Here is a 27733-nt window from a genome sequence, read left to right as displayed (position 1 = left end):
ACTTTTTCATGGCGAACAGGGCCTTTTTTTCCCCCCTCCTCGTCTTTTCCTAAAATGTTAGCAGTGCCATTCAGTTCAGAATTAGCAATTTATAATGTTGATCTTGGCTAGTCTGGGGACAGACGGGGGAAAAAAAAAAGCCTTAATCCTGCAGAGTCAGGATGGTTTTAAAATTAGTTTGAGGCCCTGTGTAGACATTCTTAGTCCACTTAGCTCCCCATTGGTACCCACAGGATGGGGCCTAGCATGCTCTCAGCTCAGGGTTCAGAGTCAAGGTCTAAAGAGCTGGTTATAAAGCAATCTGTCATTTACTGCTGCTCTTGGGGATGCTGGGGGCATGTGCTAGGTTCGGTACCTGCCCCTGAGGACTGTGTTCATGAGCAGAGTGATGACTCCCGTTGGGAGGGCACAAGCCCCAGGGAGGTGTGTGATATATGGCATGCAGCGAGCCCTCTCCCCTCTGACCCCTGAGGAATCCTGGGCCCCCATTCCTCCTACAGCAGGCATTTGGGGATGTGGGCTCTGCAGGCTAGAACGGAGGTGTTGAGTGGGAAAATGTTACAGATGACTAGAAAATACAGTTTTATCCAATGGGGGAGGGGATCCAGACCCACACTCCTAAGAGGCCCGACCCCACCATCCATGGGCACACAGGAAGCAGGACTGAGGCAAGGCGTTACGGTGACTGGACAGGAGGGAGGAGCCCGCCATTGTCACCGGACAGTCAGGTCCCTGGACAGGAGCATACAGAATTACTATCTTTTCTTTTCTCTCTTGGAGAAAAGTAGAAAGACTTAGGTATCCAGTGATGTATCAAGGTTGAGCTCCACAACGGCAAGACCAGGGGGAGAGTCATGGCTGCTAGCCTCCCTCTCTGAGAGTCGTGGGTAGGTCTGTTCCCATCCTGCCAGTGAGAGCCTTTCTAAGCATGGCAGGCAGACAAGACCTGGTCCGTTATAAGAGGGACAAGATGAGTGGTGAGGAAAGTGCCCAGGCCCCAGCATTCACTGTCAGTCCTTGTTTGCGTTTTCCCGCTTCATGTGCAGCCCGAGTCTGTTTTCTCCCCTCACGCGGCTGCGGGATATAGCAGTCTTCCGTTTCATCAGTCTGCGATATTCTGAGGAATCTCGTCCATAGAGGCATGCTCCTCAGGCGTCCTTTCTATTGAACGGCTGACCATGATTCCTCTTAAACATGATCGGGTAACGATATGGAGGCTCCGATGAGGGACCCTCTCCCCCTAGCTGACCAGTCCAGCTTCCGATGGCTCTTGTATTATTAGCAGGCTCTACAGTCTTTCTCTATGTTTGTGTGACCCTGATCCAACATCTCTGATCTGCTCTACGAATTGACTTTTCCATCTGACAGCTCCTGTGTTTGTTCCCAGCAGTCGTCCCATTTCGCTGCAATCTCCACTCCCACTGCAGTTCCTCTGAAGGCACTGGATGTGGAATCTGACCATCCCCCTTCTTGGTCATTCCCCTGGATGTACTTAATTTGCCTTCTGCTTTTTTTGAAATGTGTCACTCAGTTTCTCCTTTGAGGCTAAGAGGGTAGCAGCACTGTCACCTCTTCCCACCTGAAGATAGAAAATGTCTATTGTTTGGTTGGTTGGTTATTTATTTTGCCTTCCTACACTAGTTCTCAAGCTTGTGGATGCACCAGAGTATCCCTTAGAGGGCTTGTGAAAACTCAGGTTGCTGGGCCCCGCTTCCAGAGATTCTGATTCGGTGGGCCTAGGTGGGGCCCAGGAATGTGCATTTTTAAAAATATTTATTAGCGAGAGAGCGTGTGAGCATGAGTGGGGGGAGGGGCAGAGGGACAAGCAGACTCCCTGCTGAGCAAGGAGCCCAACGCAGGGCTCTATCCCAGGACCCTGAGATCATGACTTGAGCCAAAAGCAGATGCTTGGGGGTGCCTGGGTGGCTCAGTCGTTAAGCGTCTGCCTTCGGCTCAGGTCATGATCCCAGAGTCCTGGGATCGAGCCCCACATCAGGCTCCCTGCTCAGCGGGAAGCCTGCTTCTCCCTCTCCCACTCCCTCTGCTTGTGTTCCCTCTCTCGCTGTGTCTCTCTCTGTCAAATAAATAAATAAAAATCTTTAAAAAAAAAAAAAAAAGCAGACACTTGACTGAGCCACCCAGGCGCCCCAGGAACGTGCATTTTTAAGAAGCTCCTAGGTGATGCTAGTGGGGATGGTCTGGGCCTCATACTTTGAGAACAATTAATCTAGAGCAAAGGACTGGCCTGGGATTTGGAAGGACTGTATTGTGGTGCTGGCCTGTCAAGTGGTTTGAGTGAGACATTTCATCTCCTCAGTCCTCAGTTTCTTCCTCATTAAACAAAGAGCGTTAGTTCAGAATGGGATTTCCTTCAGTCTGACAGAATGTCTGTTCCAGACCTGGGTGAGCTGTCGGCCTGCCTCTGCTCGTCTCTGTGTCACTCCCACATTCCCCCGTCCCACGTTCACATGCATGCGCACCGCATTACATCCTGTGCACATATACACACACCATAGAAGGGGGTGATATAGGCAACCTCAGATTACGGGATCTTGGAAGCAGAGGTAGTGCTAAGGGGTGCTTTAGGCCACCTGTCCCCCTACTTCAAATCCCATCCAGCTTCCCTTCCTTGGCCCTTTCCAATAAACATCATCTTAAATGAAAACATCTCCCTCCCCCTACACATGGCAACACCTCCCCAGCACACTCTCCCTTACCCTGTATAGACTGCTCTGCTCCAAGTCCCTCTAATATAGAAATTTTGTGATGGCTACTGGTCGAACGTTTCCCAGCCCTGATGCTATCTCCTCATAAAATCCAAACTGATTCATTGAAATATCAAAAAATGGAGAAATTAAAACAGAGATACATTTATTCAATAAATCCCCATAGAATCCCCCACAGTGGTGTTTTCCTTTTATTTATTTATTCATTTATTTTTAAAAAATCACATCACTTAATTGAATTGCAGTAAGGAACTTCTTAAGATCCATTAGTATAAACAGGTGTTAAAAAGTCTAAGGTATTTGTTGGTCAAGTGTTGATTTATATTACATATAGGATTGCTTCCTGGGATGCGCCCCTCCCCCCTCCCATCCCAGTTCAGGTTTATTGTGTGACAGATGGTTTCACTTCTTCTGAGTGTGGAGAGTTAGGGGCTGGGAAAGGGCACTGTGCTTCATTGGCGGGGATTACACGGTCAATTGAAGTTCTCGGTGGACAGGGTTACTCATTCCACAAGTTTATGGGGTGTGGTTTATTTTTCTTTTCCTGTTGAAAATGTGTTTTTGTTTGGCTCTGGCAAACTTGCCTGCTCTGGGTTCTGAATTGCTGTTCTAGCAGAGTTCTCAGGCCTTGACCTACTTGCATTAACAGCCAAGGAAAGTCTTGAAGAAGCCTTACCCCGAGGGAATCATTGGGCATTACCAGCCTGGTTGGTGTTTACTGAGGAGGGGATAGTGCTGCAATGAATGACCCCAGTGATATGCAAAAGTCAACTTGGATCCTTTGATTACATAAAATGCTAAACAATACAGAATTTGCTAAACCGATCGTCCTGTGGAAGAAAATTTCTATTAGGTTCCTGGTGATGGAAGTTACAGTGAATGAAACTGTTTTAACATGAGGCATATTCTTTCCTATGGGATTTATGGAAATGGGACATTTTGACTTGAATCAGTGGGTGATGCATTCCCTGCCTCAAAAGCTTGGGATAAAGCCAGTATTTACAAAAAATACTTAAAGCAAGCAAATACCTGGGCACCTGGGTGGCTCAGTTGGTTAAGCGACTGCCTTCGGCTCAGGTCATGATCCTGGAGTCCCAGGATCGAGGTCCGCATCGGGCTCCCTGCTCGGCAGGGAGTCTGCTTTGCCCTCTGACCCTATCCCCTCTCATGTGTTCTCTCTCATTCTCTCTCTCTCAAATAAATAAATAAAATCTTTAAAAAAAAAAAAAAGCAAGCAAATACCTGGGGCACCTGGGTGGCTCAATTGGTTAAGTGTCCAACTCTTGATTTCGGCTCAGTTCATGATCTCCAGGTCTCGGGAAGGGATGAGGCATTTTCACCAGTGCACCCTCCTACCTCCCCCCCACCAGGTCTGCTGAGCCAGAATCCCCAAGGGGTGGGGCAGGGGACATTTGCTCTGATAACAACAATCCCGTGGGAGAACCCAATCTAGTAGGACCTGCATCCAGTTTCCAAAACACCCTGGCACTTGTTTACTATCATGAAAACCAACTAAAACTGTGATTTACATATGTTATTAGAGCATTTTTAATTTAGGTATTTGAAGTTAATTAATTTATATGCCCTTTCTTAGGTTGCATGTGAAAAGCTTAGATGTGTAATCTTCTTGGGCCTAGAGTCACTATTAAATTTAGGTTGAGAACAAAAACAGCTCTAGTGTCATTTAATTCCAAAGTTAAAAGTCCTTTCCTTTAGTCTTTTGGAAAACGGTTACTTTTGTTCATAATCTCAATGACAGGCATATGGCTTTTTGTTTTACTGTTTTTTGAAATAGATGTGTAAAGTCTTCTGTAATTGCTGTATTTCACAACAAAATATTTTTTAAATGAATATTATATAACCTGAGGGTCAGCTCAGACTCTGAACACTATAAATTATAGTTTGCTTGTATTTCTCGTTGCGGGGGGAAGGGCAGAGGGAGAGGGAGAGAGAGAATCCCAAGCAGGTTCCATACCCAGCAAGGAGCCCAATGTGGGGCTCAGTCTCAAAACCCTGAGATCATGACCCAAGCCAAAATCAAGAGTCAGATGCTTAACCAACTGAGCCCCCCAGGCACCACTATAGTCTTTGTGTGTGTGTGTGTGTGTGTGTGTAATTCAACTGAGTCCATTTAAAGATCAGATTGGCTTTTACTCAATGATTCATGAATTGGGCAGCATCCCATCTAGTCTGTTTGCATAAAATGGAGCTCCTAAATTGTAATCTTTTTAATGTGTCCCTGCTGCTTGTAATTGGGGGTTTGAGGGGATAGTGGCTAGGAGAGCCAGGCGAAAGAATTATCCAATAATATCCTGGCTCACTTTTCTCCTTTACAGGGTGAAGCATCAAGTAGAATACTTGGGTCTGAAAGAAAATATCCGAGTGAGAAGAGCTGGTTACGCTTATCGGCGCATCTTCCAAAAATTCCTACAGAGGTAAGAAACTGGTGACTGTGGATTTTTTTTTTTAATTTATTTTTTTTTTTTTGCTTTAAACAGGTTTATTGAGATATAATTTATTTACCATAGCAGTCACTCCTTTAAAGTATACAGTTTTGGGCTTTTTAATATATTCATAACCTTGTGCATCCATCACCACAATTAGTTTGAGGACATTTTCATCACCCAAAAAGAAACCACACTTCCCTAGTCACTGACCCCCAATTCTCCCCTCACCTCCTGCCCTAAGCACACACTTCTTTCTGTCTCTATAGAAAGAATTTCAAGATATTGCCGTTTTTCTGGGCATTGTGTAGAAATAGAATCTCACAGTATGTGTCCTTTGGAACTGGCTTCTTTGAGTTAGCGTAATGATTTTACGGGTCATCCACGCTGTCGTGTGTATCTGCTCACTTCATTCCTACCCATTGCCCAGTAATATTCGCTTGCACCAATATTGCAATATTGTATTACATTTTACTTGTTCATCAGCTAGCTGATGGCCATCAGTTGTTTCCACTTTTTGGCTGTGATGAATAACAGAGAATGCTGCTATCTACATCCACATACACATTTTTGTGTGGACTGATGTTTTTATTCTCTTGGGTGCTTACCTAACAATAGAATTATTGGGTCCTCTGGTAACTTTTGTTTCACCTTTTTGGTGAATTGCGAGATTGGTTTCCAGCATGGCTGTACCATTTTATATCCCCACCATCAGTGTTTGAAGGTTTCAGTTTATCTGCATCCTTGCCCACATCTGCTAGTATCTGACTTTGATAATACCCATCCTGTTGGCTATGAAGTGGTATCTCGTTGTGGTTTTGATTTCATGTCCCTGATGGGAAATGATGTTAGGCATATTTCATGTTCTTATTGGCCATTAGGGAAATGTCTGTTCAGCTCCTTTGACCATTTTTAAATTGAGCTATTTGTCCTTTTTTATTAAGTTGTAACAGAATTCTTTTTACCATTTTTTATTGTAGAATAAATCAGTAGCCACAAGTATTTGGTCTGCTTAGTGTAACACTTAAGTTCGGGAATTCATGATAATTGTGACACAGGAAGGTTTAACTTGACTGACCAAATAGTAGTATGAAGATGATTTCAGGAAAATATTTAACCTACTTAAGAAAATAAGCTTAAAATATTTAACCTCAAAATTTTTGTAGAGCCCATGTATAAACTTAAACTGATTTTCACATTTCCATTAAAGTGCATTTGGCAGGACCTGTACTTAAATTGCTCTTACTTCGTGCTACTTGTTCTTGAAAAGGATAGAATTTAATGTCCTTAAAATATGACATGGTTTTAACTTCTCTTAACAATTCTAAGTTAATGGGATCCCGCTGTATTTTCTACGCCTGTTTACTCTTATTTAAGAGAGAAGGAAGCCATATTTAGCATTTTAAACAGAAAATAATTATGTCTTCGGGGTATAGATAGAGGAACAGGATGTAAGAATTTTTTTTTTAATTCGAATTTTATGTAACGAAGAGGTAGCAGGCTGAAGAAGAGCTTCGTTACGGTTTTTGAAATAGAGTAATTCTAATAAAGTAGTGTTTCCTTGAGGACTGTCCTTGTTTCTTGTGTCCTGAGATTGGAATGGCTGGCCTACCGGTCACCAGTGTGGGTTGTCATTATGTGGAAGGTCGAGAGAGGCCTAACAAAAGGGTAGATCATTCCATTCAATAAAGTCCAGTTGACTCTGTCTGCACGCAGTCAAGATTCCTGTTAATTTGAGAGGCAGACTAGACTAGGCATAAAATCCACACTCATGGCTCTCTGAATTGATTAAAGGGCCCACTCCACCTACAGTGGAAGCAGAACTGTATGGCAAGAAGTATTTAGGCGGTTGAGAAAACAAATCTGTCAAGATCTTGAATGACTATAGCAGCGAACATTTGCCAGTGAACAACTGAGATGTTAATTATGAAAGACTACTCTCCTTTAAACAGATTTATAACACTAGCTAGAATGGGGTTTCTCAACCTCAGCTGTCAACATTTGGGGCTGGATGAGTCTTCGTTGTGGGGGGCCATCCTGTGCGTGATGGGATGCTACCCTCTCTCCCTCCTGGGATACACTCAACCAGAAGTGTATCCAGATATTACTTAATGTCCCCTGCTAGGGGGTGGGGGTAAAGCCAGCTGAGAACCATGACTTAGGTAATCATTAAAGTTTTTGCAAAACTGCATGTCTTTGACAAATACCCTTTTTTTAATTAAGAGAAAAAAATTAAATACAGAAAATAGTGAATGAAAAGTATTTCCTCCATCTTTCCCTAACTCAGAAGGGCCTGCCCTCAATAATTCCAAAGCATTCATAATTTTATTCTCCTTCAGTAGTTTTTCCTGTATTTAAAAACTCTTTAATCTACAAAGTCTCTCCAATTGACATTACTATTGAAAACTAACCACATATTTTTAAAAATTTAAAGTTGGGGTTTTTTTGTGGGTGTTTTGTTTGTTGTTTGGTTTTTGGAGAAACTGATTCTGAAAGACCTTGTGCCTTCCATATTATTTAAAAACAGACAAGCCACTGGGGCGCCTGGGTGGCTCAGTCGGCTAAGCATCCAATGCTTGATCTCAGCTCAGGTTGTGATCTGAGGGTCATGAGTTCAAACCCTGCATTGGGCTCCACGCTGGGCATGGAGCCTACTTTAAAAAAAAAACAACAAAAAAACAGACAAGCCATCAAACTTGACTTCCATAAACAATGCTGTGAGCCTCTGCACTGGGAGAGCAGGCAGTCCTCAGGAACGTCTGAGCTACACTGAGTAGGCTGTGTTACATGTTTGTAGCAGCTCCGTAAATGAGCTGTGAAATGACCTGGTTTGGTGATAATATCCGGGCCTCTGTCGAGTGCCATCCTGACCCCACGCATGGGACTTTCTTCTGCGCCTGACACAGAGTAAACATGTAGTGAATCTCTGTTGGCCCCTTTATGTTGAGGGACTTTGACTGAAGTGATTCCATCCTTGGATGTCTCCCCTCTAGCTCTCCTGCTGTGGGCTTTTCCTTTCAGAAGAGACAAATGGACAGCCCTGTCGTATACAGAGCGGGCTCTTTTGATGTCATATATCTTTTGATTTGAGAACGCTAGGGAGAGTAATAAAAAGAAAGTTTGGAAGAAAATTTATTTCTCAATAAAAAGTACTCAAAAATGGCTAGCAGGCCATCTATGTCCATGGGCAAGGAATATTTCTTCAGAGACAGTGCTGTTTTCCTTAAGGTGTGTGAGTCTGAGATCCTGGTCACGCAGAATAGGGCCAGAGTCCGCCACTGTCTGTCTTGTCCCGTGATCCTCTGTGAGTAGTTGAACTGTGTCATGCCTTTATTCTCAGGGCTGAGAAAAAAGGCTTTGTTTATAGAGTTGCTTTCTAGATGCCTGCAGAAAGCCTGCAAAGTGAAAAAGTAACAACCTGAAGGAGAAGGACGTATTAATACCCAGCATGACTGCCCATGTGCATGCTTCCTACACCCCTCCCTGGGAAGGAAGCCCAGAGGTCTAACAGAGCAATGGTTCACACACAACCTAGAGCTTAGAAAATAGGCTTAGCCAATGGGAAATGGGCCTCTGTGTGTGTTGATTTCCTCTCTGAAAAATCCTTTATGTTTATCAAAACCATCCCTCTTGACTGTGAAAAATCAAAAGATGCCTTAATATCCCCACCGATGGGCCATGTGCTCTTGAAGTAAGGCCCACCCTGCCTTCAGAAGGAACACCCTATTCACCGCCCCCAATATAACTCTCATTTAGAAAGTGTCAAAAGGGGGCGCCTGGGTGGCTCAGTTGTTAAGCGTCTGCCTTCGGCTCAGGTCATGATCCCAGGGTCCTGGGTTCGAGCCCCGCATCGGGCTCCCCGCTCCGCGGGAAGCCAACTTCTCCCTCTCCCACTCCCCCTGCTTGTGTTCCCTCTCTCACTGTCTCTCACTCTCTCTGTCAAAATAAATAAATAAAATCTTTAAACAAAAAAAAAGTGTCAAAAGCTATTCGAAATGGCAGCCACTTTGAGTCTTGCTTGGGAAAATAGCTGTAAATTCTCAGAAAAAAACTTTTCAAGCTAGGCAGCCCATGCCCCTAACTGTGGCTGAAGAAATAAGCCCAAATGTGGGTCCTGATTCTTAGGAAGAAAAACCTGATAGGAACATAAGAGCTTTCTAAAATTGTTCTTATGGCCTCATTTACACTCTTCACCAACATACTTCCCTTGACCTTGACCCAGCCTCTCAGAATGTGGGGGGCGGGGGAAAGGGACATGTGTGAGGAAAGTTGATCCATATCCTGGGCAAGGAAGAGGAAAGAATAGAAGGCTCAGAAAAACATGGGGTGTCAAGAGTGTCCTACGAGCTGCCAAGACTTTTATGTCCTTGGATGTCAGAAATATCCTCAACTCCAGTGCGAGCAGTGAGAGGTCACTGGGGTCAGGGCTGCATTTCCTCTGAGGAGGAAACATTGATTGGTCATCTGAGATAACGAGGAGCCCATGACCCACCAGTCCGAGGCAAAGAGAAGAGCCAGTGCACAGGCCTTGAGATGAAATATTGGCATAGTTGGGTCTTAAACTGAAAACGCTTGATGAGGGGAATGGAAGCTGCGGTCCTCATCTCTCCAGAGCTGTCACAGGGACCATGCAGACAGCACACCATTGCCTTCTGACGCCTGTTTCCAGCAACATGTCCCGGAGAAGGACAGGTGAACTGGTGGGGGGCTTCCTTAGTGGAAGAGCCTTATATGAGAATTGGGCGCTGGTCTTTCCATTGAATACAAAAGGAAGTGAGGAGGGCACCTCAGGCTTCATGAAAGCTAGGGGAGCACAGCCGTGGTCCGTGGTCAGAGGGCTCTGGGAACGCCACGCAAAACCCACGTCTCGCCCAGACCCAAACTATTAGAAGCCTTAGCCTGTCAGCTAAAGGGAGAGAAAGGGGGCGCCTGGATGGCTCAGTTGGTTGAGCGACTGCCTTCGGCTCAGGTCATGATCCTGGAGTCCCGGGATCGAGTCCCGCATCGGGCTCCCTGCTCAGCAGGGGGTCTGCTTCTCTCTCTGACCCTCCTCTCTCTCATGCTCTCTCTCTCTCTCTCAATAAATAAATAAAAGTCTTTCAAAATAAATAAATAAAAATAAAGGGAGAGAAAGTCTGCAAAACAACTTCCTTACTATAAAAAAATCAAATGCGAAATGCAGTGTCATTTTAATAGGGTGGGGGTATGGGAATCGCGAAGAGCTGCCCGTTGGTTTGTGGTTGCACAGTGTGAGTACTTGCCTTTAGAGTTTGATCAGCTGGAGCCAAGCAGAATTGGACTCTTAGAAATTTGTCACCTTGGAGGCCGGGTTTTTTTCTTTCTCTCCCATAGCCCGCATGAAGTTTTCTCCTTCATCCATTTAGATTGCCAGTACATTCCTACTTGTTGAGCGGGTCTCCCAGTGGCATCTAGAAGAGTTCTGCTATCCGTCACTTATGTGTGGCTTTGTTTGTTGGAACTCATTATGCCACACATGAAATGTATTCGTGCAAATGCTAGGTATTTTCATTTTTAAGTTTTTTGTCTCTAACTAGGGACTAGGAGGGTTTGCTTCTCCAAGGCATTTAAGACATTATCAAGCAAGACGTGGATGTTTGGGAGCATCAGAGAGGGTCCCTAGAATCACCTTAGTCCCAACCAGCCAATCCTGAGGTAATTACCTGTTTCTCTCCGCTTAGTGCGCTCTGGATCCTGAAGGCCTGGCAGCTTTTCTTTTCGAGATTCCTTTCTCCCTTCTCCCTTCAATGCCGTAAGTCAGTTGAACCCTGGTATAGCTTCTGGAAACAAAGGGCCTGGCTTCTCTAGAGGCCTGGAGCCCAATCATTGCTTGTGTTCTGGATGTGCCATGCCCTCCAACTTCCCTTCTACACTCCTCTGTGATTTCTCCTCCCCCCACCCCCCTTCTTTCCTTCCACTTCATGTCTTTGGGACCTTCGATATCTGACATCCTGTAGCTTAGTATGTCAACCTCTTGCATAATTACAACGTTCATAGCACAGATGTGTAGTAGACTGTATGGTCTTTAAAAGAAATACATACACATAAGCCACTCCATGGCTTAGAGATAGTATTGTGATTAAAGAAACAGATTGGGGTTCACATCTCAGCTCTGACAGTTACCAGCTAAGTAGCCGTAGGTGAGTCTCTCTTTGCCTCTGTTTCCTACTCTGCAAAATGGAAAGACCAACCAAATCAGGTGGCTGTAAGAAGAAAATGAGATCATACATCTAAAGCACCAAGGGGCGCCTGGGTGGCTCAGTCATTAAACGTCTGCCTTCAGCTCTGGTCATGATCCCAGGGTCCTGGGATCGAGTCCCGCATCGGGCTCCCTGCTCAGCAGGAAGCCTGCTTCTACCTCTCCCACTTCCTCTGCTTGTGTTGCCTCTCTTGCTGTCTATCAAATAAATAAATAAAATCTTTAAAAAATAAAGCACCAAGAACAGCGCTTGAAGCAGGGAGAGCACCCCGTAGATGTTGGCCGTTTGCTATTAGTTATGACCGCTGAGCCCAGATGTTGGGGAAGGTGCTAGATGTGTAGTATGAACTACACAGGTGTGGCATCCACGGGAGGAGCTCTTGTCCTCGTGGAGGAGGCATAAATGAATTAAGTGCAAACATGAATGTAATTACAAACTATAATATATGCTCTGAAGGAAAAATATTACTTTCTATGAGAGAAACTAGTGGGGCGGGGGGGAACGCGGGATTTTTGCTTGAGTAGTCCAGAAAGGCCCCTCTGGAACTGTCACGGAAGGGTAGTCCCCCTGCACTGGAGTCAGCCACATGAGGTGTTTACTGAACGGCACACTTGGTAGAGGGGACAGCATGGGCCAGGCTCTGAGGAGGGAGAGTTTAGTGTGTGTGACGAAGAGGCCATCCTCCCAGGAACACAGTGAGTAGGAGAGAACGTAGCGAGAAGAGCCAAGGACCGCACGCCCAGGGCCTTGGGACTCAAGATGCGCAGAATTCCGAAGATGAAAGCGAATACTTAGTAATAACTGCTGCTTATAGGGAGCTTTATAAAACTCTTTGCATTAACTGTTAAGTGTGCAGAAGAAATCGGGGGAAATCACTGCTGAGAAAAGGTTTGATTTTGCCCGAAGATTGTCACTGGCCACCTTCAGGAGTGCTATTTTTAGACAGTGGTAGAAAGGAAAAGCAGATTTTCACCGGGTGGTAACATGGTAACGGTCGGCTAGGGAGTGGGTAGGAGGGATCTCCAAAATGGGAATACCAGACCCGCTGGAGTCTTGCAGCTGTTGAGACCCATCCCTCGGCCCTAGAACCGAGGTGAGTGGGTCTCCAGGACCCCGCAGCACTGGGTGCCTTTGGTGGATAGTCTAGTCCGAGTCTGACCCTTCTCTCCCCAACTGTCCTCACAGGTACGCCATTCTGACCAAAGCCACCTGGCCCTCGTGGAGAGGGGACGAGAAACAAGGGGTCCTGCATTTGCTGCAGTCTGTCAACATGGACAATGACCAGTTCCAGCTCGGAAGGAGCAAAGTGTTCATCAAAGCCCCCGAGTCTGTGAGTGTGTGGCTGTCCCCCGGTCATTTCCTCAGGGCCACTCCTCTTCCCATGCACCTCTCCTGCCCCTCCCCACATGTGGCTGGCTGCTTTCTCCCCGCTTCCATCCATTCTTGCCTTCGGTGTCCGCTCCCCTGCTCCCAATCCCTGTGTAGGTCATTCCCCACATCCCTGCTCCTTGTAGCCTTCAGAGCATGCAGCAGGTATAAGAAGAAGTCATCATAGAGTAGTTTCTCTTCTTTCTCATTGTCTCTCATTCTAGATGGTCATCCCATCGAGGTCAGGGACTCTTGTCCCTGTGATAGGCCATCGTGTACTCAGAGCCTTGTACAGAACGTGGCTCATAGCAGGTGCCCACCAGTTATTTATAGTGTCCAGAAGTGTCTAAGCTGAAAGGGACTTCTTTGTCCCACACAGGAGGCTGGGGTCAGCTTACATCCTCACCTGGGCAACACCAGTCAGGTCACTGACAGATGGACACAGGCTTCCTCCTCGAAGGTAGAACAGAACTCAGGGTGGGAAGTCGCAGAACTATATCTTGAAGACCATGAGGGAGCCTGGAAAGAACCTTGAGAAAATTAGGGAGGAGGAGAAATCTGAGTTCATGGCACACAAATATTTACCTGTAAGATAAACATGCATTTTACAATTCACAAACGTATTAGACCTCCACAGATTCATTGGAGGAACTTCTTTATCTTCCCTGATGGGGAGGTGGTCACTGTGAGCCTAATGAACGTCTGTAGGAAGTTCTCAGTTCCTAAGCTGGATTCCTTTGAGCAGAACCGTCAGTTCTTCTGCCCAATTAGCTGTGGGACAAGTGAATGAAGACATTACTTTTTAAGGTGGAGAAACTTCTGGAACTAACTGAGGTTAGGCATCATTATTATTTCCTGAGGTTCCTTGAACGATCATAAGACTCCATTTCAGGAGTCTATGGTGAACGTGGCAAAATTAGTCATCAGATCAAGGGGAAATAACATGAGAACTGGCAGTGTTGGTGATAGTGGGAACACTTGAACTTGAGGCAAATCCCGGTCTTGCCGTGAGTTCTCTCTTCTAGAATTGGCCCCACAGCCGCTGGTCTGCCTCAGAGGATCAGCCTGAGACCCAGAAATGATAATGGTTGTAACTGAATGGCTTTAAGAACCATAAAAATTATTAAATACATAAGTGGCACACGTCAATAGAACCCGTTTATGAAAAGTTTGTGGTAGCATTTTCCACTTTGAGTTATTTGTAGCTTCACAGCAATTTCATTTCCAAATATAAAATGAAAATGTTGTGTCATATACCATTAAGCAACCCACAGAGCAGTTCCTGTTCTTTCTAAAATGGGATGTAGTGATTTATCAGTACAATGCAGAACTCCTTTGTTGTCTTATACCCGCTTTTACTTTTTTGTCTTGCTGAATTTTCACATACAGTTAGAACAGCCTCAATATTTTTCATACTTTTTTTTTTTTCTGATTTAGTTGAGCTGTGGGGTTTTACTCCCAAAGTCAAGGTTTATTTGGGGTTTGCTTTTCCTTGTCTTCCTCCCAAATGCTTTATTACCATCACCTGACTCCCCTTTTCCCCATCTTTTTACGCACACGCATACCCAAGCGCGCGCACGCACGTACCTTCACCACTAATCTCTCCCCTCCCCCATCACTCATCCATCCACATCGAGCCCTAACACTGCAAACACTTTATGGAAACTGGTTTTTAAAAATCGACATTATGGGGCGCCTGGGTGGCTCAGTTGGTTAAGCGACTGCCTTCGGCTCAGGTCATGATCCTGGAGTCCCGGGATCGAGTCCCGCATCGGGCTACCTGCTCAGCAGGGAGTCTGCTTCTCCCTCTCCCACTCCCCCCTCTTGTGCTCTTTCTCTCTCTCACTCTCTCTCTCTCAAATAAATAAATAAAATCTTTAAAAAAAAAAATCGACCTTATGATTTTGTCTTGACTTTTATAGTAAATGTTCTGACTATACAAAATAACCCATTTGCTTTAAGAACCCACATTAGACATCAGACACCAAAAGGTTTGGTTTTGCTTATTTGTTACATGTGTCCATGATTTGGAGTTTATTTTCCTCTCTCTCTTTCTTTTCCTTTTTTCCTGAACCTCCCTCTAACCCCCATGACTTGTGGAAAAAACCTAAGACCCAGCTAATCTTTGATAATCTATAGGAAGTTGGGAATTGGTTGCCTCCTGCTTTCTGAGTCACAAGTGTATTTTCTGTGACACTCCCAAAATAGTTCTGGGAAAGAAGAAAACAAGGCTTACTCAGAAACCCAACACACAAGATAAGAAAAACCAACGAATATTCTTCAAACAAGCAACCGCAGGGCTCAGATTTTAACCATTCTGTCCAAATGTGCAACCATGTCTTCCTTTTGTTTTTAGAAATCTGCTCCTCGCGCCTGTTGTTAATGGTGCTGAGGGCTGCAGAATGAAGCAGCCCCTTCCCTTTTGAGTTTGAGATGTTGTTTTTGCACAGCTGGGGCTGTGAGAAGCAGAAGCTGAGTGACAGGAAGGGACTGAGTATAGACCCAGATAAACAGAGGCAACAAATCAAGCCTGGCTGCCTTCAAAGCGAATTCACTTGTTCACTTCTGGAACATTTCTGCACTGACTTGTCATCATCTTTACTTGTTTTCATTGGTACATCTTATTTTGTTTCCTAGAGAGTCATGAAAACCACTTCCTAGGTGAACGAGAAAGTTTCCCACCATTTCATGAGTTGATCAAAGGCAGATTTACAGAGAAAGACTTGCATGTCAAAGTGAGGAAGAGCCTGGCAGGGCCTGGAAGACCTGGAAAGTTCACTTTCCTGACCCACCCAACCTTAATTCCGGAGATAACAGAAATATGTGGCCGGTGTCGTGGCTGATGAGCTGAATGAAATAAGGTGTTCTAGAATGTAAATCTAGAACGCTTCCTGAGCCCCAGTGGGCACCCAGCACATTACAGCTGTTTGCTCTCATCTTCATTATTCCAGAGCTCCACTGAGGAGGGTGGGAGCAGTCGGGATTGTCAAAATGGCCTGAGTCTCAGGACCTGCCAGTGTCTGATGTGGGCCCTCACACCAAACAGTCTGGGTCCCTCTCATTGAGCCCATGTCCGTTAACGGCACATCTGAAGTCCAGCTCCAGTTGCTCTGGTTATTACGCTCTGGCCCAGGGAGTCCTTGGAGACCGTGCAGCAGGATGTGTGTCCTTTCATGGAACTGAAAGTAGGGCAGCTCTCTTTCCACAGCAGCACAAGCTCTGCTCCGTCCGAAGCTGGAAACTCTGTGAAGAGGCTGCACACGGCAGTAAACGACAGGCTCCTCCTCTCGTCTAGGCAGCTAATACCCTCCTGGGATGGAGGCGGGGAACCAGTGGATAAATGGTGAATCACTCATTAGATGCGCACAGATTGTGAGCAAGGCAGGGCAGGCATTATCAAGGTCTGACTGACGCCAGATACAGCTATTTGTATTTGCCGTTGTTTTTTGTTAAACGAAGAAAACAGAGATAAAGACGGTCCAGTGATTATAAACCATATGCCCTACTAATCATGTTTTCACGTTTGTTCACGAGTCTGAGAAGCCACTTCCCAGGTTATGTCCTTGACTAAACTGAGTGTACCCGAAATAACCAAAGAAAGTGACCTTCAGGTCTTGTGAGTTGGCTCACATTTGCCTTCTCTATGTTCACAGCTATTCCTTCTAGAAGAAATGAGAGAGAGAAAGTATGATGGGTATGCTCGAGTGATACAGAAATCATGGAGGAAATTTGTGGCCCGGAAGAAATACGTCCAAATGAGAGAAGAAGGTATTTCAGTCGTTTTGTGCATTTCACGAATCTCGAGAATAATTTTGAGCTTAGGTGAAGTTACAGGTGTTCACTTTGCGTATAATATCATGCGTTAAAAATCTTACATTCGCATAGTTTCTCTGTGTTTTTCCACACGATTTTCCTCCTCTTTCCGGGAGACTGACCTTTCCATCTTCTCTGTCCTTTTGGTTAATACAGCCTCAGACCTCCTGTTGAACAAGAAGGAGAGAAGGAGAAACAGTATTAACAGGAATTTCATCGGGGATTACATCGGGATGGACGAGCACCCGGAACTCCAGCAGTTTGTGGGGAAGAGGGAGAAGATCGATTTTGCAGACACAGTGACCAAGTACGACAGGAGGTTCAAGGTACACACTGACCGCCGCCCATTGTGGGGAAAGTTGTCACTTTGACACGTCTCGTCCACCTTCTTAAAGCACATTTCCCTACAGGGTGTAAAGCGAGACTTGCTTCTTACTCCTAAGTGCTTGTACTTAATTGGACGAGAGAAGGTCAAACAGGGCCCAGACAAAGGCCTGGTGAAGGAAGTGCTGAAGCGGAGAATCGAGATGGAGAGAATCTTGTCCGTGTCCCTCAGGTGAGTGGCAAGTGTTGGAGGCACAGGGCTGCCCGTCCCTCCTCATCACCGCCATCCGCCGTTCCAAACACAGCCTGGAAAAAGGCCTGGCCAGGTTCCCCAGTTGTGAAAATCATGGTGAAGAGAACTGAGTGTCCCCTTCTTCCCTGAGAAGACCTGACCTTCGTAGGTCTCAAGAATGAGATTCCAAGAAGTGGCCTTCTGGTCAGCTCCACTAGTCAGGGGGTACTCCGATCCTTTGTTCTCATAAAACGTGAGAGAAAAACCTGTTATTCGAACCTGAGTATAACATACCTGAGTATAACAGCTCTGACTGAAGTGGGGCCAAGCGACCAGAGTCTGTCCCCAAGCCCACCTCACCCATGTCGAAGATTTAACCCATTTCACGCCAAAGGCCCAAGCAGAGGTTGCCATCCACTCCTCAGTATTGCTTTTTAGTTTGTTGTGACCATGGATTGTCCTGGGAGGGAAGTGTCTTTGGACTCCTGAAGTTCCTTTTTGCCTGTTCGGGCATGGAGGGAGTACAAATGGTCTCCATAATCTGTAGCCCTGGAGTCATTGCTAAATGCTCCCTTCAGCCCCAGGTTCACAGGCAGGGTTCCTGGCTCTTCCCGTCAGCAGTCGGGCTTTATTTTGACATAAATATGTGTGAGGAGACTTCCCTAAATCCTCCCATGCTCAGATCTCCCAGACTAAGTTCCCTCCAATGAGAGGAAATCCTTCCAGTCCACAGAAGGCTAAGAAAAGGGGAAGAAAGGCCCCTTTGAGCTCAGTAGCTCCCCCTTGAGTTGCGTCCCTGGAGCCTTCTGAGGAGGCTTGTTGTTGCTTCTGTCAGGGAAAGATGCGGGCCACCGTTGCATGAAAATTGGTGCTGTTCTGGTTGCTTATGAACATGTCTTCTGGAATTGGGACACCTCTCAACTGTTATTCCACACAGAAGACAAAACTGCTGCTCTCGGGGAAAAAGCCAGGGTTTTGTGTGCTCAGGCCTCCGACCTACCAGGCTGGAAATCCTGGCTCCGGTGTGTAATCCAAAACAGATTTCAAGTTGTGTCCATTCTTTCCTGTGTCACTGTGGTTTCTGATTCTCTCTGTTCCCAATTTTCCTGATAAAGGGCCAGGTGGTGCTGTGAGGTTAAGTGTTTAAAACATTTCAGCTGAGGATGTGGTAAAACTTCTAAGCAGATGAGTCCATCAGCTGCCTCTCCGGCAGCCCCACGTCAGGTGGGCCTCAGTGCCGTGGGTTGGCAAGAAGAGCTCTTGGCTCTGTCCCGTTTTCAGAAGGTCTTCCTGAGCACTCAGCTCACCAGCTGGGTCACAGCCCGAGCTGGGCAGCCTGCTGGCCACACTTCCTGGCTAGCTGGGCTCTGAGGCTGCCCTTGTTGTTCCAAGGAACCCAACTGGAAGCTTCCTGTTTTCTTGCATGGGGACCAGCTACACCTGGGCAAACGGGGTTAGCCGAAACATGCTGTGGCTGAACGCCAGCGCATCATAGGTCCGGGGCGTCTGTGCTCATTCCTCTGAGAGAGGTGATGATTCTTCCTGTTGTTATTATCAGGCCCGTCTTTAGCTTTCAGACCCCTCAAGCAGTGCTTGATCATAAGTAATCATATGTCTACATTTGTATTAGCCACTCTGACACTATCTTTTTTGGCTAGTCCTTGAGATTTATCAAGGTGTGTGGGATAGCCCCACTCAGATTTTTTCCTTTTTTCTTGTCTTCTCTCACAGCCTCTGGGGATACAGTGTCTTGTGGTAAAACCACCTTCCTCTGCCTTCTCTGGAGTGTTCATGGTCTAGACATTTGCTCCCTTATGGCCTTTCCTTATTAGAGGATGTAATAAAATGAGGTACTTAGCCTAAAAGTTGTTCTGGCTCTCCGGAAAGAAGAGTCTGAGTCATTGTAACTTGTGATCTGTGCATGTTGCAGTTACTGAGCCTCACACTAAGTTTAACACTGTTCCCTTACTTCCTTCATCCACTGGGTTAGGCCAGTAATCTAAACCAAGTGAGGAATGCAACCAGATGGGTGATGGTATGTGCAGAATCAAACCCAGAGGAGAAATTGATTGTGGTACCAGACCACCAAACGTGTGTGTGTGTGTGTTTTCTCAAAATATTTCAGTACTGGTATAGAGAAGGATTTTAACAGTTTTAATTCAGGGAAAAAGTTGTATCATGTGCATGTTAGTTGAAGACAGGCTTAGTGCTTGACTACTGGCTGGAATGATCACCCAGTGGCTTCTTCTAGTGAAGACCATCAAAGTGCCCACAAGCTCAGTCTTCTGGACCGCCTCTAACTCTTATGACCACTGTCAAAGCAGAATGGGCTTGCAGCTCCCAATCAAACTAACCAACCGTGCAAAAACAACCACATGACAGTTTGGGAAATGAGAGCATGACTATTTAATACGAAGGATTTAGTGTTGATTTCTTGCGGTGTGATCATGATATGGTGGCTATTTTTGTCTAAAGAGGCTTTGTTTGGGGCACCTGGCTGGCTCAGTTGGTAGAGCATGTGACTCTTAATCTCAGGGTTGTGAGTTCAAGCCCCACGTTAGGTGTGGAGATTACTTAAAAATAAAACCTTAAAAAAAGAAAATAAAAGAGGCTTTGTCTTTCCTTGATAAACAATGAAACATTCAAGGATAAAATAATATTTATACTTTGCTCTTATATAACCTAGTTTGTGTGTGGAAGTAGGGGTAGTGTGAGCATAGACAAATATGATTGTGGATTGGTAATTGTTGAAACCTCCCAACGTATGGAGGTTCATTCTGCTGTTCTATGTTTTTAAAATATTTGAAATTTTCCATGATAAAGGTCTTTCCTAATCTTCTGGTAGACATCATATTTTAGAATTTTTTACCTTTTATAAATAGACTGACATATGTCTAATCAAATTATCATTGAAATTTTTTTTAAAAGTTTTAGTGAAGGAAGAAAATATAGGATAGGCCCAATAGCTCAGGGAGAGATGAAGACTACAGTTTCTCAAAGGGACTCTAGGATAATTTGAAAAGGAAAAATCCTGTCTAAATGAAACTTCAGTCAAACATTTCTGCCTTCATGGGAGAGTTGGCAAGAATATCAGGGGATGGGGCCGCCTGGGTGTCTCAGTCAGTTAAGCATCTGCCTTCGGCTCAGGTCGGGATCCCAGGGTTCTGGGATCAAGTCCCGCATCGGGCTCCCTGCTCAGCGGGGAGTCTGCTTCTCCCTCTGCCTGCCACTCCCCCTGCTTGTGCTCTCTCTCTTTCTCTCTAACAAATAAATCAAATCTTTAAAAAATAAAAAAAGAAATCAGGGATGGCACAGCAGCTTGTAGTTGAGACATTGGATTTCCGGGGCTTGGGGTATCTGCTCATGAAGGCCGATAACCATCAGTTTTTGAAAGATCCTTCAGGAGCTGCTTCTTGACCACGTTCTGAGCCGGCTTCGCTCTTATTTGAGAAACTCAGTTTGCTGGACCAGTGGCCCCAGGTGTCAGCCTGTGTTCTTTGCTCTCGCATTGTAGGTGATGAAATTGGTACCATCACATCTCCTACTTGGGGTTCTGTCCAGTGAGGCTTCTAACGGTCCTTGTCATTCCAGTAGCTGACCACCAGAGACCCAAAAGTACATGGCTGCCTGTCTGGGTCAGTAGATTTTCTAGTACTTACATGCGATGGGAAAAGCCACCTGTAAGAGGACCTCAGGCAGATGCTCCCCTGGTCACGGCGTTCTTGCCCAGAATGTTTCCCTGCCTGAATCCCTAAACGTGGTAATAAGAACAGCCTGCTTCACTCCTGCTCAGCTGACCTGAATATTACTGACATCTTTACCTGATGTGATCTTTGAGCTTTGGGAACCTGCAAGCTGTCAACATTTTTGGACTGACCACTGGCCTTCTGTTCGCTCTGGGATTCGAAGGTGAATGAGAACACAGTCACTGCCTCAAGGAGCTCCCTGTCATTCTGGAAGGGGTAGCAGGGCATCTGAGTAGCCAGGTGCCATACAGGATACTCTTGGGATACAGAAGGCAGGGTGAGCCTTCTCACCTCCTTCCCTAGGGGGCTTCTGTTTAGGCCTGACACAGCATGTATCTGCTGTCTCGGAGAAATCAAGTAGGACCCAAGTTGATCCCATTGGTTTCCCTAAACGGTAGAATTCTGGGTAAGGTTTATTTTCTTCTTTAACCACCTTTGTGCTTTACAGTTTGCTAAAAAGCATATTTCATAATTAGGAAAAAACTATATAAAGCTTTAAATAAAGGCAGGACTGGCCTAGGAAATTGCCTTTTCAGCTTAAGGAGGGGGGAAAAGAAAAACCAAGAAACTCCTTTAAGTCTTTACTCAGTGTTTTGTAACTAACGTTTTTGTGCAAAAGACATTGGTTAAGGGAGTGAAACAAGATGTTCTGGTGTTGTCAGCAGTATAACAATAAGCCACAAAGATGAGGGGATAAAAATCGAGTAGAGAGCCAAACCAGGGACTGGTAAAGGATCTTTCAACACGGGGTTCTGTATCAAACATCTGTAAGGAATTGTAGCCTGAGCATATGAATAAGACAGGGGTGAGGTCCAAAGATAAGTCTGAGTTTTTAGAATAAATAAATGTAAAAGCTTTGTTTTTAGACCCTGGAGCATGGGCTGAAGAGAGGCAAATGAACTGAAACTCTGGCCTGGCCTAGGATGGTTGCACTGACTCCCAAGCCTGGGTCACTGGAGGGAGGGGTTTTTGGAATTTGATGGTTGAAGTCGAAGTGTCCAAGCACTTGTTCTCATTTCCAGACTCCTGCTAATTGACCCTGAAGTTTTGGCCTGCTTGCTTTTTTTCTTTATGGTCACTCCTAATAAATCTAAGTACATTAAACTACTCAAGGTTATTTGCATTGGGTTCACTTAGCCCTGTTGAATAAGCACTGTCCCGCCTCAAGTACAGCTGGGCAGACAGACACATCCAGACATGCCCCGTTCCTCACTCCACACACCAAAAAGTGGGGCTTCTTGTTTTACTCTCTCCCTATTGCATACACTCCCTTCCTCATGCAACAGTCTTTTTGCCCCTGGGCCAGGATGCGGGGATGCTTGGATTTTATTTCATTCATTCCAAATGACTTCTACCTAAGTACCTTTGTTTGGAGTTCTGAAGTGCTATAAGCGAAGTGATCAAGACAATTCCAGAGTTTTCATCCGCCTAGAAACAGAAAGATGATAATAGCTTTGTGGCTACACCCTCTGAGGTGCATTCTCAGACTTTCAGATTCTAATTCCTAGTTTGGAAAAGTTTATGAACAAGGAGGTGTAGTAGACCTTGTGAGCTGTCCTGCAAGACCTATTCTCTCCTTTCCATATGAAGAGCTGACGACCGACCCAAAGACTGCATTTCCCAGGCTTCCTTGCAAGCTAGGGGTAACCATGTGACATAGTGCCGGCCAATGGGGTGTGAGCAGAAGTGACTTGTACAACTTCCTGGTCCCACTTGCGAAAGGAAGGCGTAGATGCCTTGCCCCCAGGCGCTGTAGCAGGGTCACTTTGGCCCTGAATTGCTTTTGCACCTGCTGTTGAGTAACAAGAGACAAACACGCAATGTTGTTTAAACCACCAGTTGCCATGGTCTTCATCACTCCAGAAAAACCTATAACCCAACTATAACAAGAGTGGGCAGGAAACTAGTTGTGATGGAGGGAAGTTTGAAAACAAACTCTTGAGATGATAGTAATAACTGAGTGCTCCCCGCAAATGGCCATTATGTGTCCAAACATGCCTGTGAAGTATTCTGACTTCACATCCAAGAAGAACTCTTGGGCATACCCATCTTCAGTAAGCAGGCAGTGAAGGGCCAAGCTCCCTCTCCCAGGTGAGGCTAGCTTGCTGCTGCCAGTTTACTTCTCCCTCCCCTGTGGTTTGTGTGTGCTGCCATTCTGTGCCTTTAAATCCTGGCTGCGTGGTGGTCCTCCCTTAGACCTTTCTTCTCCCGTGGATCACCAAGCTCCTTTCCTGTAGGAAGACTGAGGGGCTGAGGTTTCAGGGAGAGAGGCCATGGCTCGATCAGGTACAGGTCACAAGCTCCCTGCCTCAGCCCACAGAGAAGGTTCCTGACGAGCCACTGAGCCTCTGTCTGCCCAAAGAAGACCTCCCCGGTCCACCCCAGCCTCATCCTATTCATGGGACTGAACAGAGAGACCACAGAAGTTGTAGTTTAAATGGATCAAAGTCTACGTGGCAGAAGAATCCTTCATCTCAAAGCTTGTCTACATCCTCATCCTCCATACTTGCCTTCCTGCCTGGCTTTGTGACCGCACAGTCATCTACTGGTGCCCTGGTACTGGGGACCCTGAGAACAGGCGCAGCTCCTTTGTGATACAGCTCAGCTCTGGGTATTTGAAAAATAAAACCAAAAAACGTTGTTGGCATTTCCTGCACTTGGAGGGATTAAAGTGCTAGTGTGGCCACCTTGCTGAAGCAGGTTTACTTTGTTTTGTTTTTCATACCTGGAGAAACACCATCCCTAATGAAATGTCATTCTTCAGAGAGTTATCTTAGATATTTGACGGTGGTACTTGGAGGTCGTTGTAAGCGTGTATATTATGAAACCTTTGGGGTTGGTGGCCTCCTTCAACTGAGCTATACATCTAATAGCCAGGGAATAAGAAGTCTCAGTTATATGTGTGTTGTCATTTCTACAAAGTCTAGCTGGGCCTGGACATGGGGGTCTAACCAGTCGCCTCCACCACTAAGCATTTTCCCCAGGACTGGGTTTGCCTTAGCCTCTTCCGTTCTTCCTGCAGCTCCTCACATGCCCTCCCTCCAGGCCCGAGTTTGCCCCCCAGCGCCCCCCTATCCACACATGCAGTTCCCGCAGCGGCTTGCTTGCTATTGGGCCCCCCTGTCTTATCTATCTCTGTAGTTTGGTATGTGTGTGCATTTAGTGGCACATGGCACGCAGTTTAAGCAGAGCCCCGAACACCCAGAGACTCCTAATAAGTGTGTACAAAGCCCAGGACGTTGGCTTCCCTGTCGATAACTGAGCTACGATTCTTTTTTTTTTAAAGATTTTTATTTATTTATTTGACAGAGAGAGACATAGGGAGAAGCAGGCTTCCTGCCGAGCAGGGAGCCCGATGTGGGATTCGATCCTAGGACCCTGGGATCATGACCTGAGCCGAAGGCAGACGCTTAACGACTGAGCCACCCAGGCGCCCGAGCTACGATTCTTTTGAGTTGGGACTCATTACAATAGCTACAACCATATTGTAAATTCTACTAACTGAGCACTTCTGTGGGATTGTTCATTTTCAGCCACATTCTATTCATGAAAGTTTGGATTTTTACGGTCTTAAGAACATAGAAGTTGAATTTGAAAGTGGGTTGGGTTTTTGTTGTTGTTGTTGTTGTTGTTTTAAAGATTTTATTTATTTATTTATTTGACAGAGACATAGCGAGAGCAGGAACACAAGCAGGGGGAGTGGGAGAGGGAGAAGCAGGCTTCCCGCAGAGCAGGGAGCCCGATGCGGGACTCGATCCCAGGACCCTGGGATCATGACCTGAGCCGAAGGCAGACGCTCAACGACTGAGCCACCCAGGCGCCCCTGTTGTTTGTTTTTAATATGGACTAAGTTGTCCTTGAATTCCTGATTTTAAAAGTCACGTGGGAGATTTATTTTGATTATGTTTTTGGTGAGTTATGAACTTCCTTCGGAAGCAGGTTTCATGTAATTCATTGTTGCTGTGTTTTGTTTTAAAGATTATCACTTATAGAAAGACCGTAGAAACCTAGTGTTATCTTACAGGAGATTAAAAAGCAAATGGGATAAACAGAAGTGCAACTTTCATTAAGTCTTTCCAATCTCTTCTCAGTACTATGCAGGATGACATTTTCATTCTTCATGAGCAAGAGTATGACAGTTTGCTTGAGTCCGTCTTCAAAACTGAATTCTTGAGCCTCTTAGCAAAGCGTTATGAGGAAAAAACCCAGAAGCAACTACCTCTGAAATTTAGCAATACGTAAGTGGGGACCGGGGCCCCAAAATTCTGAGTAAAGCTTGATCTCCCCACTGGGGTCCAGGCTGAGAGGAGGGGAGGCCTGTGGGGTAGAGCAGGACTCTGCTTCCACTTAACCCAGACAGCCCTGGGGCCTGCCGAAGACAGTCCCAGTGGGTGTTAACACACCTTGAAATGCCACTTTTGTGTTTCTGTGAAGTAATATGGACGGCTGCTTAAAAGGAGGATTTGTCCGTCCTATGGCATAAGAAAATAGAAGTTAAAGGAGCAGACCATGGAATTGTGTCATACAGGCATATAGGCAGTATGACAAGTAAAAACTGGCTGGGTAGTTTTGGAGTTGTGAGTAAACTTCCCTTCTATTTGGGTTTTGGTTGCTAGTGTGGAAGGGAATTTAATTAAATAATAACCACTTTCTAGGCTGGGGAGACATGGGCTATCTCATGTCTGGCATCTCTCAGTTCTCCCCGAACACGACTGAGGGAAATCAGAGAGGCACAGTGACACATCCCAGTAGGTGTGGCCTGGAGAGTGTCCCCTTCGTGCTGTGCCCTGGGCAGGCGCACCCGAGTTCTCCTGGAGTGACACTGGTACCTCGCTCACCAGCCGGGTTCTCACAGGCACCGGGCCCCACATACTCCTGCCTCTGGGGTCAGTGGCTCACCGCGCCGCTGTGCCAAACCCCGGGGTGTTGTCCCCCTCCGAGGGCCCCGGGTAGGCTCCAGTCATCCGGGCTGGCCTCGTTCTCCTGCACGCTTGCCCAGCAGCAGAAATCCCCGCTGGGGTCTGCGAGCACCATTCTCTTACTGTGGTGTTCCTGCCCATTACCCACAAATGTCCTTGTCGCAGGCTTGAACTCAAGTTGAAGAAGGAGAATTGGGGTCCCTGGAGTGCAGGGGGCTCCCGGCAAGTGCAGTTCCACCAAGGCTTCGGTGACCTGGCCATCCTCAAGCCCAGTAACAAAGTGCTGCAGGTCAGCATCGGACCCGGGCTGCCCAAGAACTCCCGTAAGTGTCCCCGGCCCCCCACCTCGCCCTCCCTCACCCTGCTCTGTGCCAGACTCGCCTCTCACCCAGTGCTCACGGTGGGTGCACACGTCTGCAGGGTGGACCCCCAGCGCGGCCCTCAGCGGGCCGCTTCCCCTGCCCCCGGACCCCGACATCCAGCTCCTTCCTTTTGTGTTATTCATGCCTGTCAGTTCCTGCTCTTCTCATTTCCGCAGCCCTGCTCTTTACAAGGAGTTGGGGCAGCACCCCTCTTCCGCTGGATTAATCCTGCCCTCCTTTGTGTCCTCCCTGAGACCTTATTTATTGGTTGCCTTTGCAGTACACATGTCTCTGCAGAGATGTCCTCTGCCCCGCAGAGTGCCTGCCGCCGCGTCCTCATTCTGGGCCGCAGGGATGCCCCGGGTGGCGCCGGCTTGCTTTCTAGCTCCTGCCTGCGTCAAGGGGAGGACAAGTCGGCTTCCACCCTTTGTGGCCTCTGTTTGAATGGAAGGCTGTGGAATGCACGCTGTTGCGGGAAGGGCTCTTGCCCGGAGCGGAATGCAGCTGTTGCGGGAAGGGCTCTTGCCCGGAGCGGAATGCAGCTGTTGCGGGAAGGGCTCTTGCCCGGAGCGGAGGTGCAGTGAGTGCTGACCCGCGCTGCACACCAGGGACCGAGACACGCAGCACGCACGCGTTCGGCCCCTGCGCCGTGTGCAGAACACGAGCGCGAACCCGGAGACGCCCCCTCTTGCTCCTCGGAAAGCCTGCAGAGACAGAAACACTTTTGTAAGAGTGTGAATCTCTCTTCGTAAAGCCCCGGTCTCTACCGTTCCGCAACCATAGCTCCCTGGACGTGTCTTCCGGCCGCTCGGGCCGAGGGCTCCCAGGACGGTCCCTCCTCCGACATCGCCCTCCACTGCGTCCTGCTGCGGATCCACACTCGGCCGGTTTCCCGTCAGCAAGACTCCAGCAGAAGCCATAAGACCAGCCGGCGGCACTGACTTTGACTTCGCCTCGCTTGTTTATTTCAGGTCCCACCAGAAGGAACGCAGCTCAGACCAGAAGTTACTCCAGGGGGACGCACAACGCCAACTACCCGATGAGAGCTGCCCCTCCCCCTCCAGGTAAGCCGCGCATGCGCCGTAGAACCGGACCGCGAATCGGGACCGCCGACTTGGACCGCGTATTTGGGGGGGAACCCGGGAGCGAGCAAATGCACACATAGCAGCCAGCCGTGAGCCATTTCAGTGCCAGACACACTTCTACCGACACAATGGCCCTGCTTGTGACCCCGAAATGCAGGAGAAGTATGAGCTCGTGAGACCGAACTGTGGCAGAGTTAGCGATCTGGATTTCATTACCTGGCAATATAACTCCCCGAGGAGAGGCTGCCTACATCAGTACGAGAAAAAGGAGTTCCTCGTCCATGACAACCAGAATGTTGTCAGCTTTTCGGTTACAGGATGCGGCCTTCGTGGATCCAGGAGCCGGCCCGCTTATAACCGCCACACCACCACTCGGTTCCAGCCAAATACCACAAGGATATTTTGCAACTAGTTAATACCTTAATGAATAAGGAGAAATATTTCATTTTCAGTCAGATAGGCTCTAGGACAAGTGCTCTAAGAAAATAAAGTAATA

At 46.7% G+C, this 27733-nt stretch overlaps 1 protein-coding gene, 1 long non-coding RNA gene and 1 other non-coding gene across 4 annotated transcripts in view; all 3 read left to right on the top strand.

The window, feature by feature from the left end:
* The window catches only part of MYO1E (myosin IE), a 193375-nt gene that overhangs the window by 148143 nt on the left and 17499 nt on the right, over window positions 1–27733 (top strand). For both annotated transcript variants that reach the window (XM_034994724.1, XM_034994725.1), the window contains 8 exons: window positions 5063–5161; window positions 12574–12718; window positions 16410–16524; window positions 16726–16895; window positions 16980–17125; window positions 24963–25109; window positions 25956–26113; window positions 27124–27216. In XM_034994724.1, the coding sequence (XP_034850615.1) occupies window positions 5063–5161; window positions 12574–12718; window positions 16410–16524; window positions 16726–16895; window positions 16980–17125; window positions 24963–25109; window positions 25956–26113; window positions 27124–27216 (1073 nt within the window). The remainder of the gene's footprint in view (window positions 1–5062; window positions 5162–12573; window positions 12719–16409; window positions 16525–16725; window positions 16896–16979; window positions 17126–24962; window positions 25110–25955; window positions 26114–27123; window positions 27217–27733) is intronic.
* On the top strand, window positions 17135–23904 carry LOC118003643. The gene is made up of 3 exons (XR_004677377.1): window positions 17135–18595; window positions 22405–22409; window positions 23894–23904. It is a non-coding gene; the product is annotated as an uncharacterized LOC118003643 (long non-coding RNA).
* Window positions 19617–19689, top strand: TRNAK-CUU. Its single transcript has one exon. It is a non-coding gene; the product is annotated as a tRNA-Lys (tRNA).

The sequence above is a fragment of the Mirounga leonina genome, unplaced genomic scaffold, assembly GCF_011800145.1.
Source record: "Mirounga leonina isolate KUSES-001 unplaced genomic scaffold, KU_Mleo_1.0 Mir_91, whole genome shotgun sequence".
Classification (NCBI taxonomy): Eukaryota; Metazoa; Chordata; class Mammalia; order Carnivora; family Phocidae; genus Mirounga; species Mirounga leonina.
This window is presented reverse-complemented; position numbering and strand designations above follow the sequence as displayed.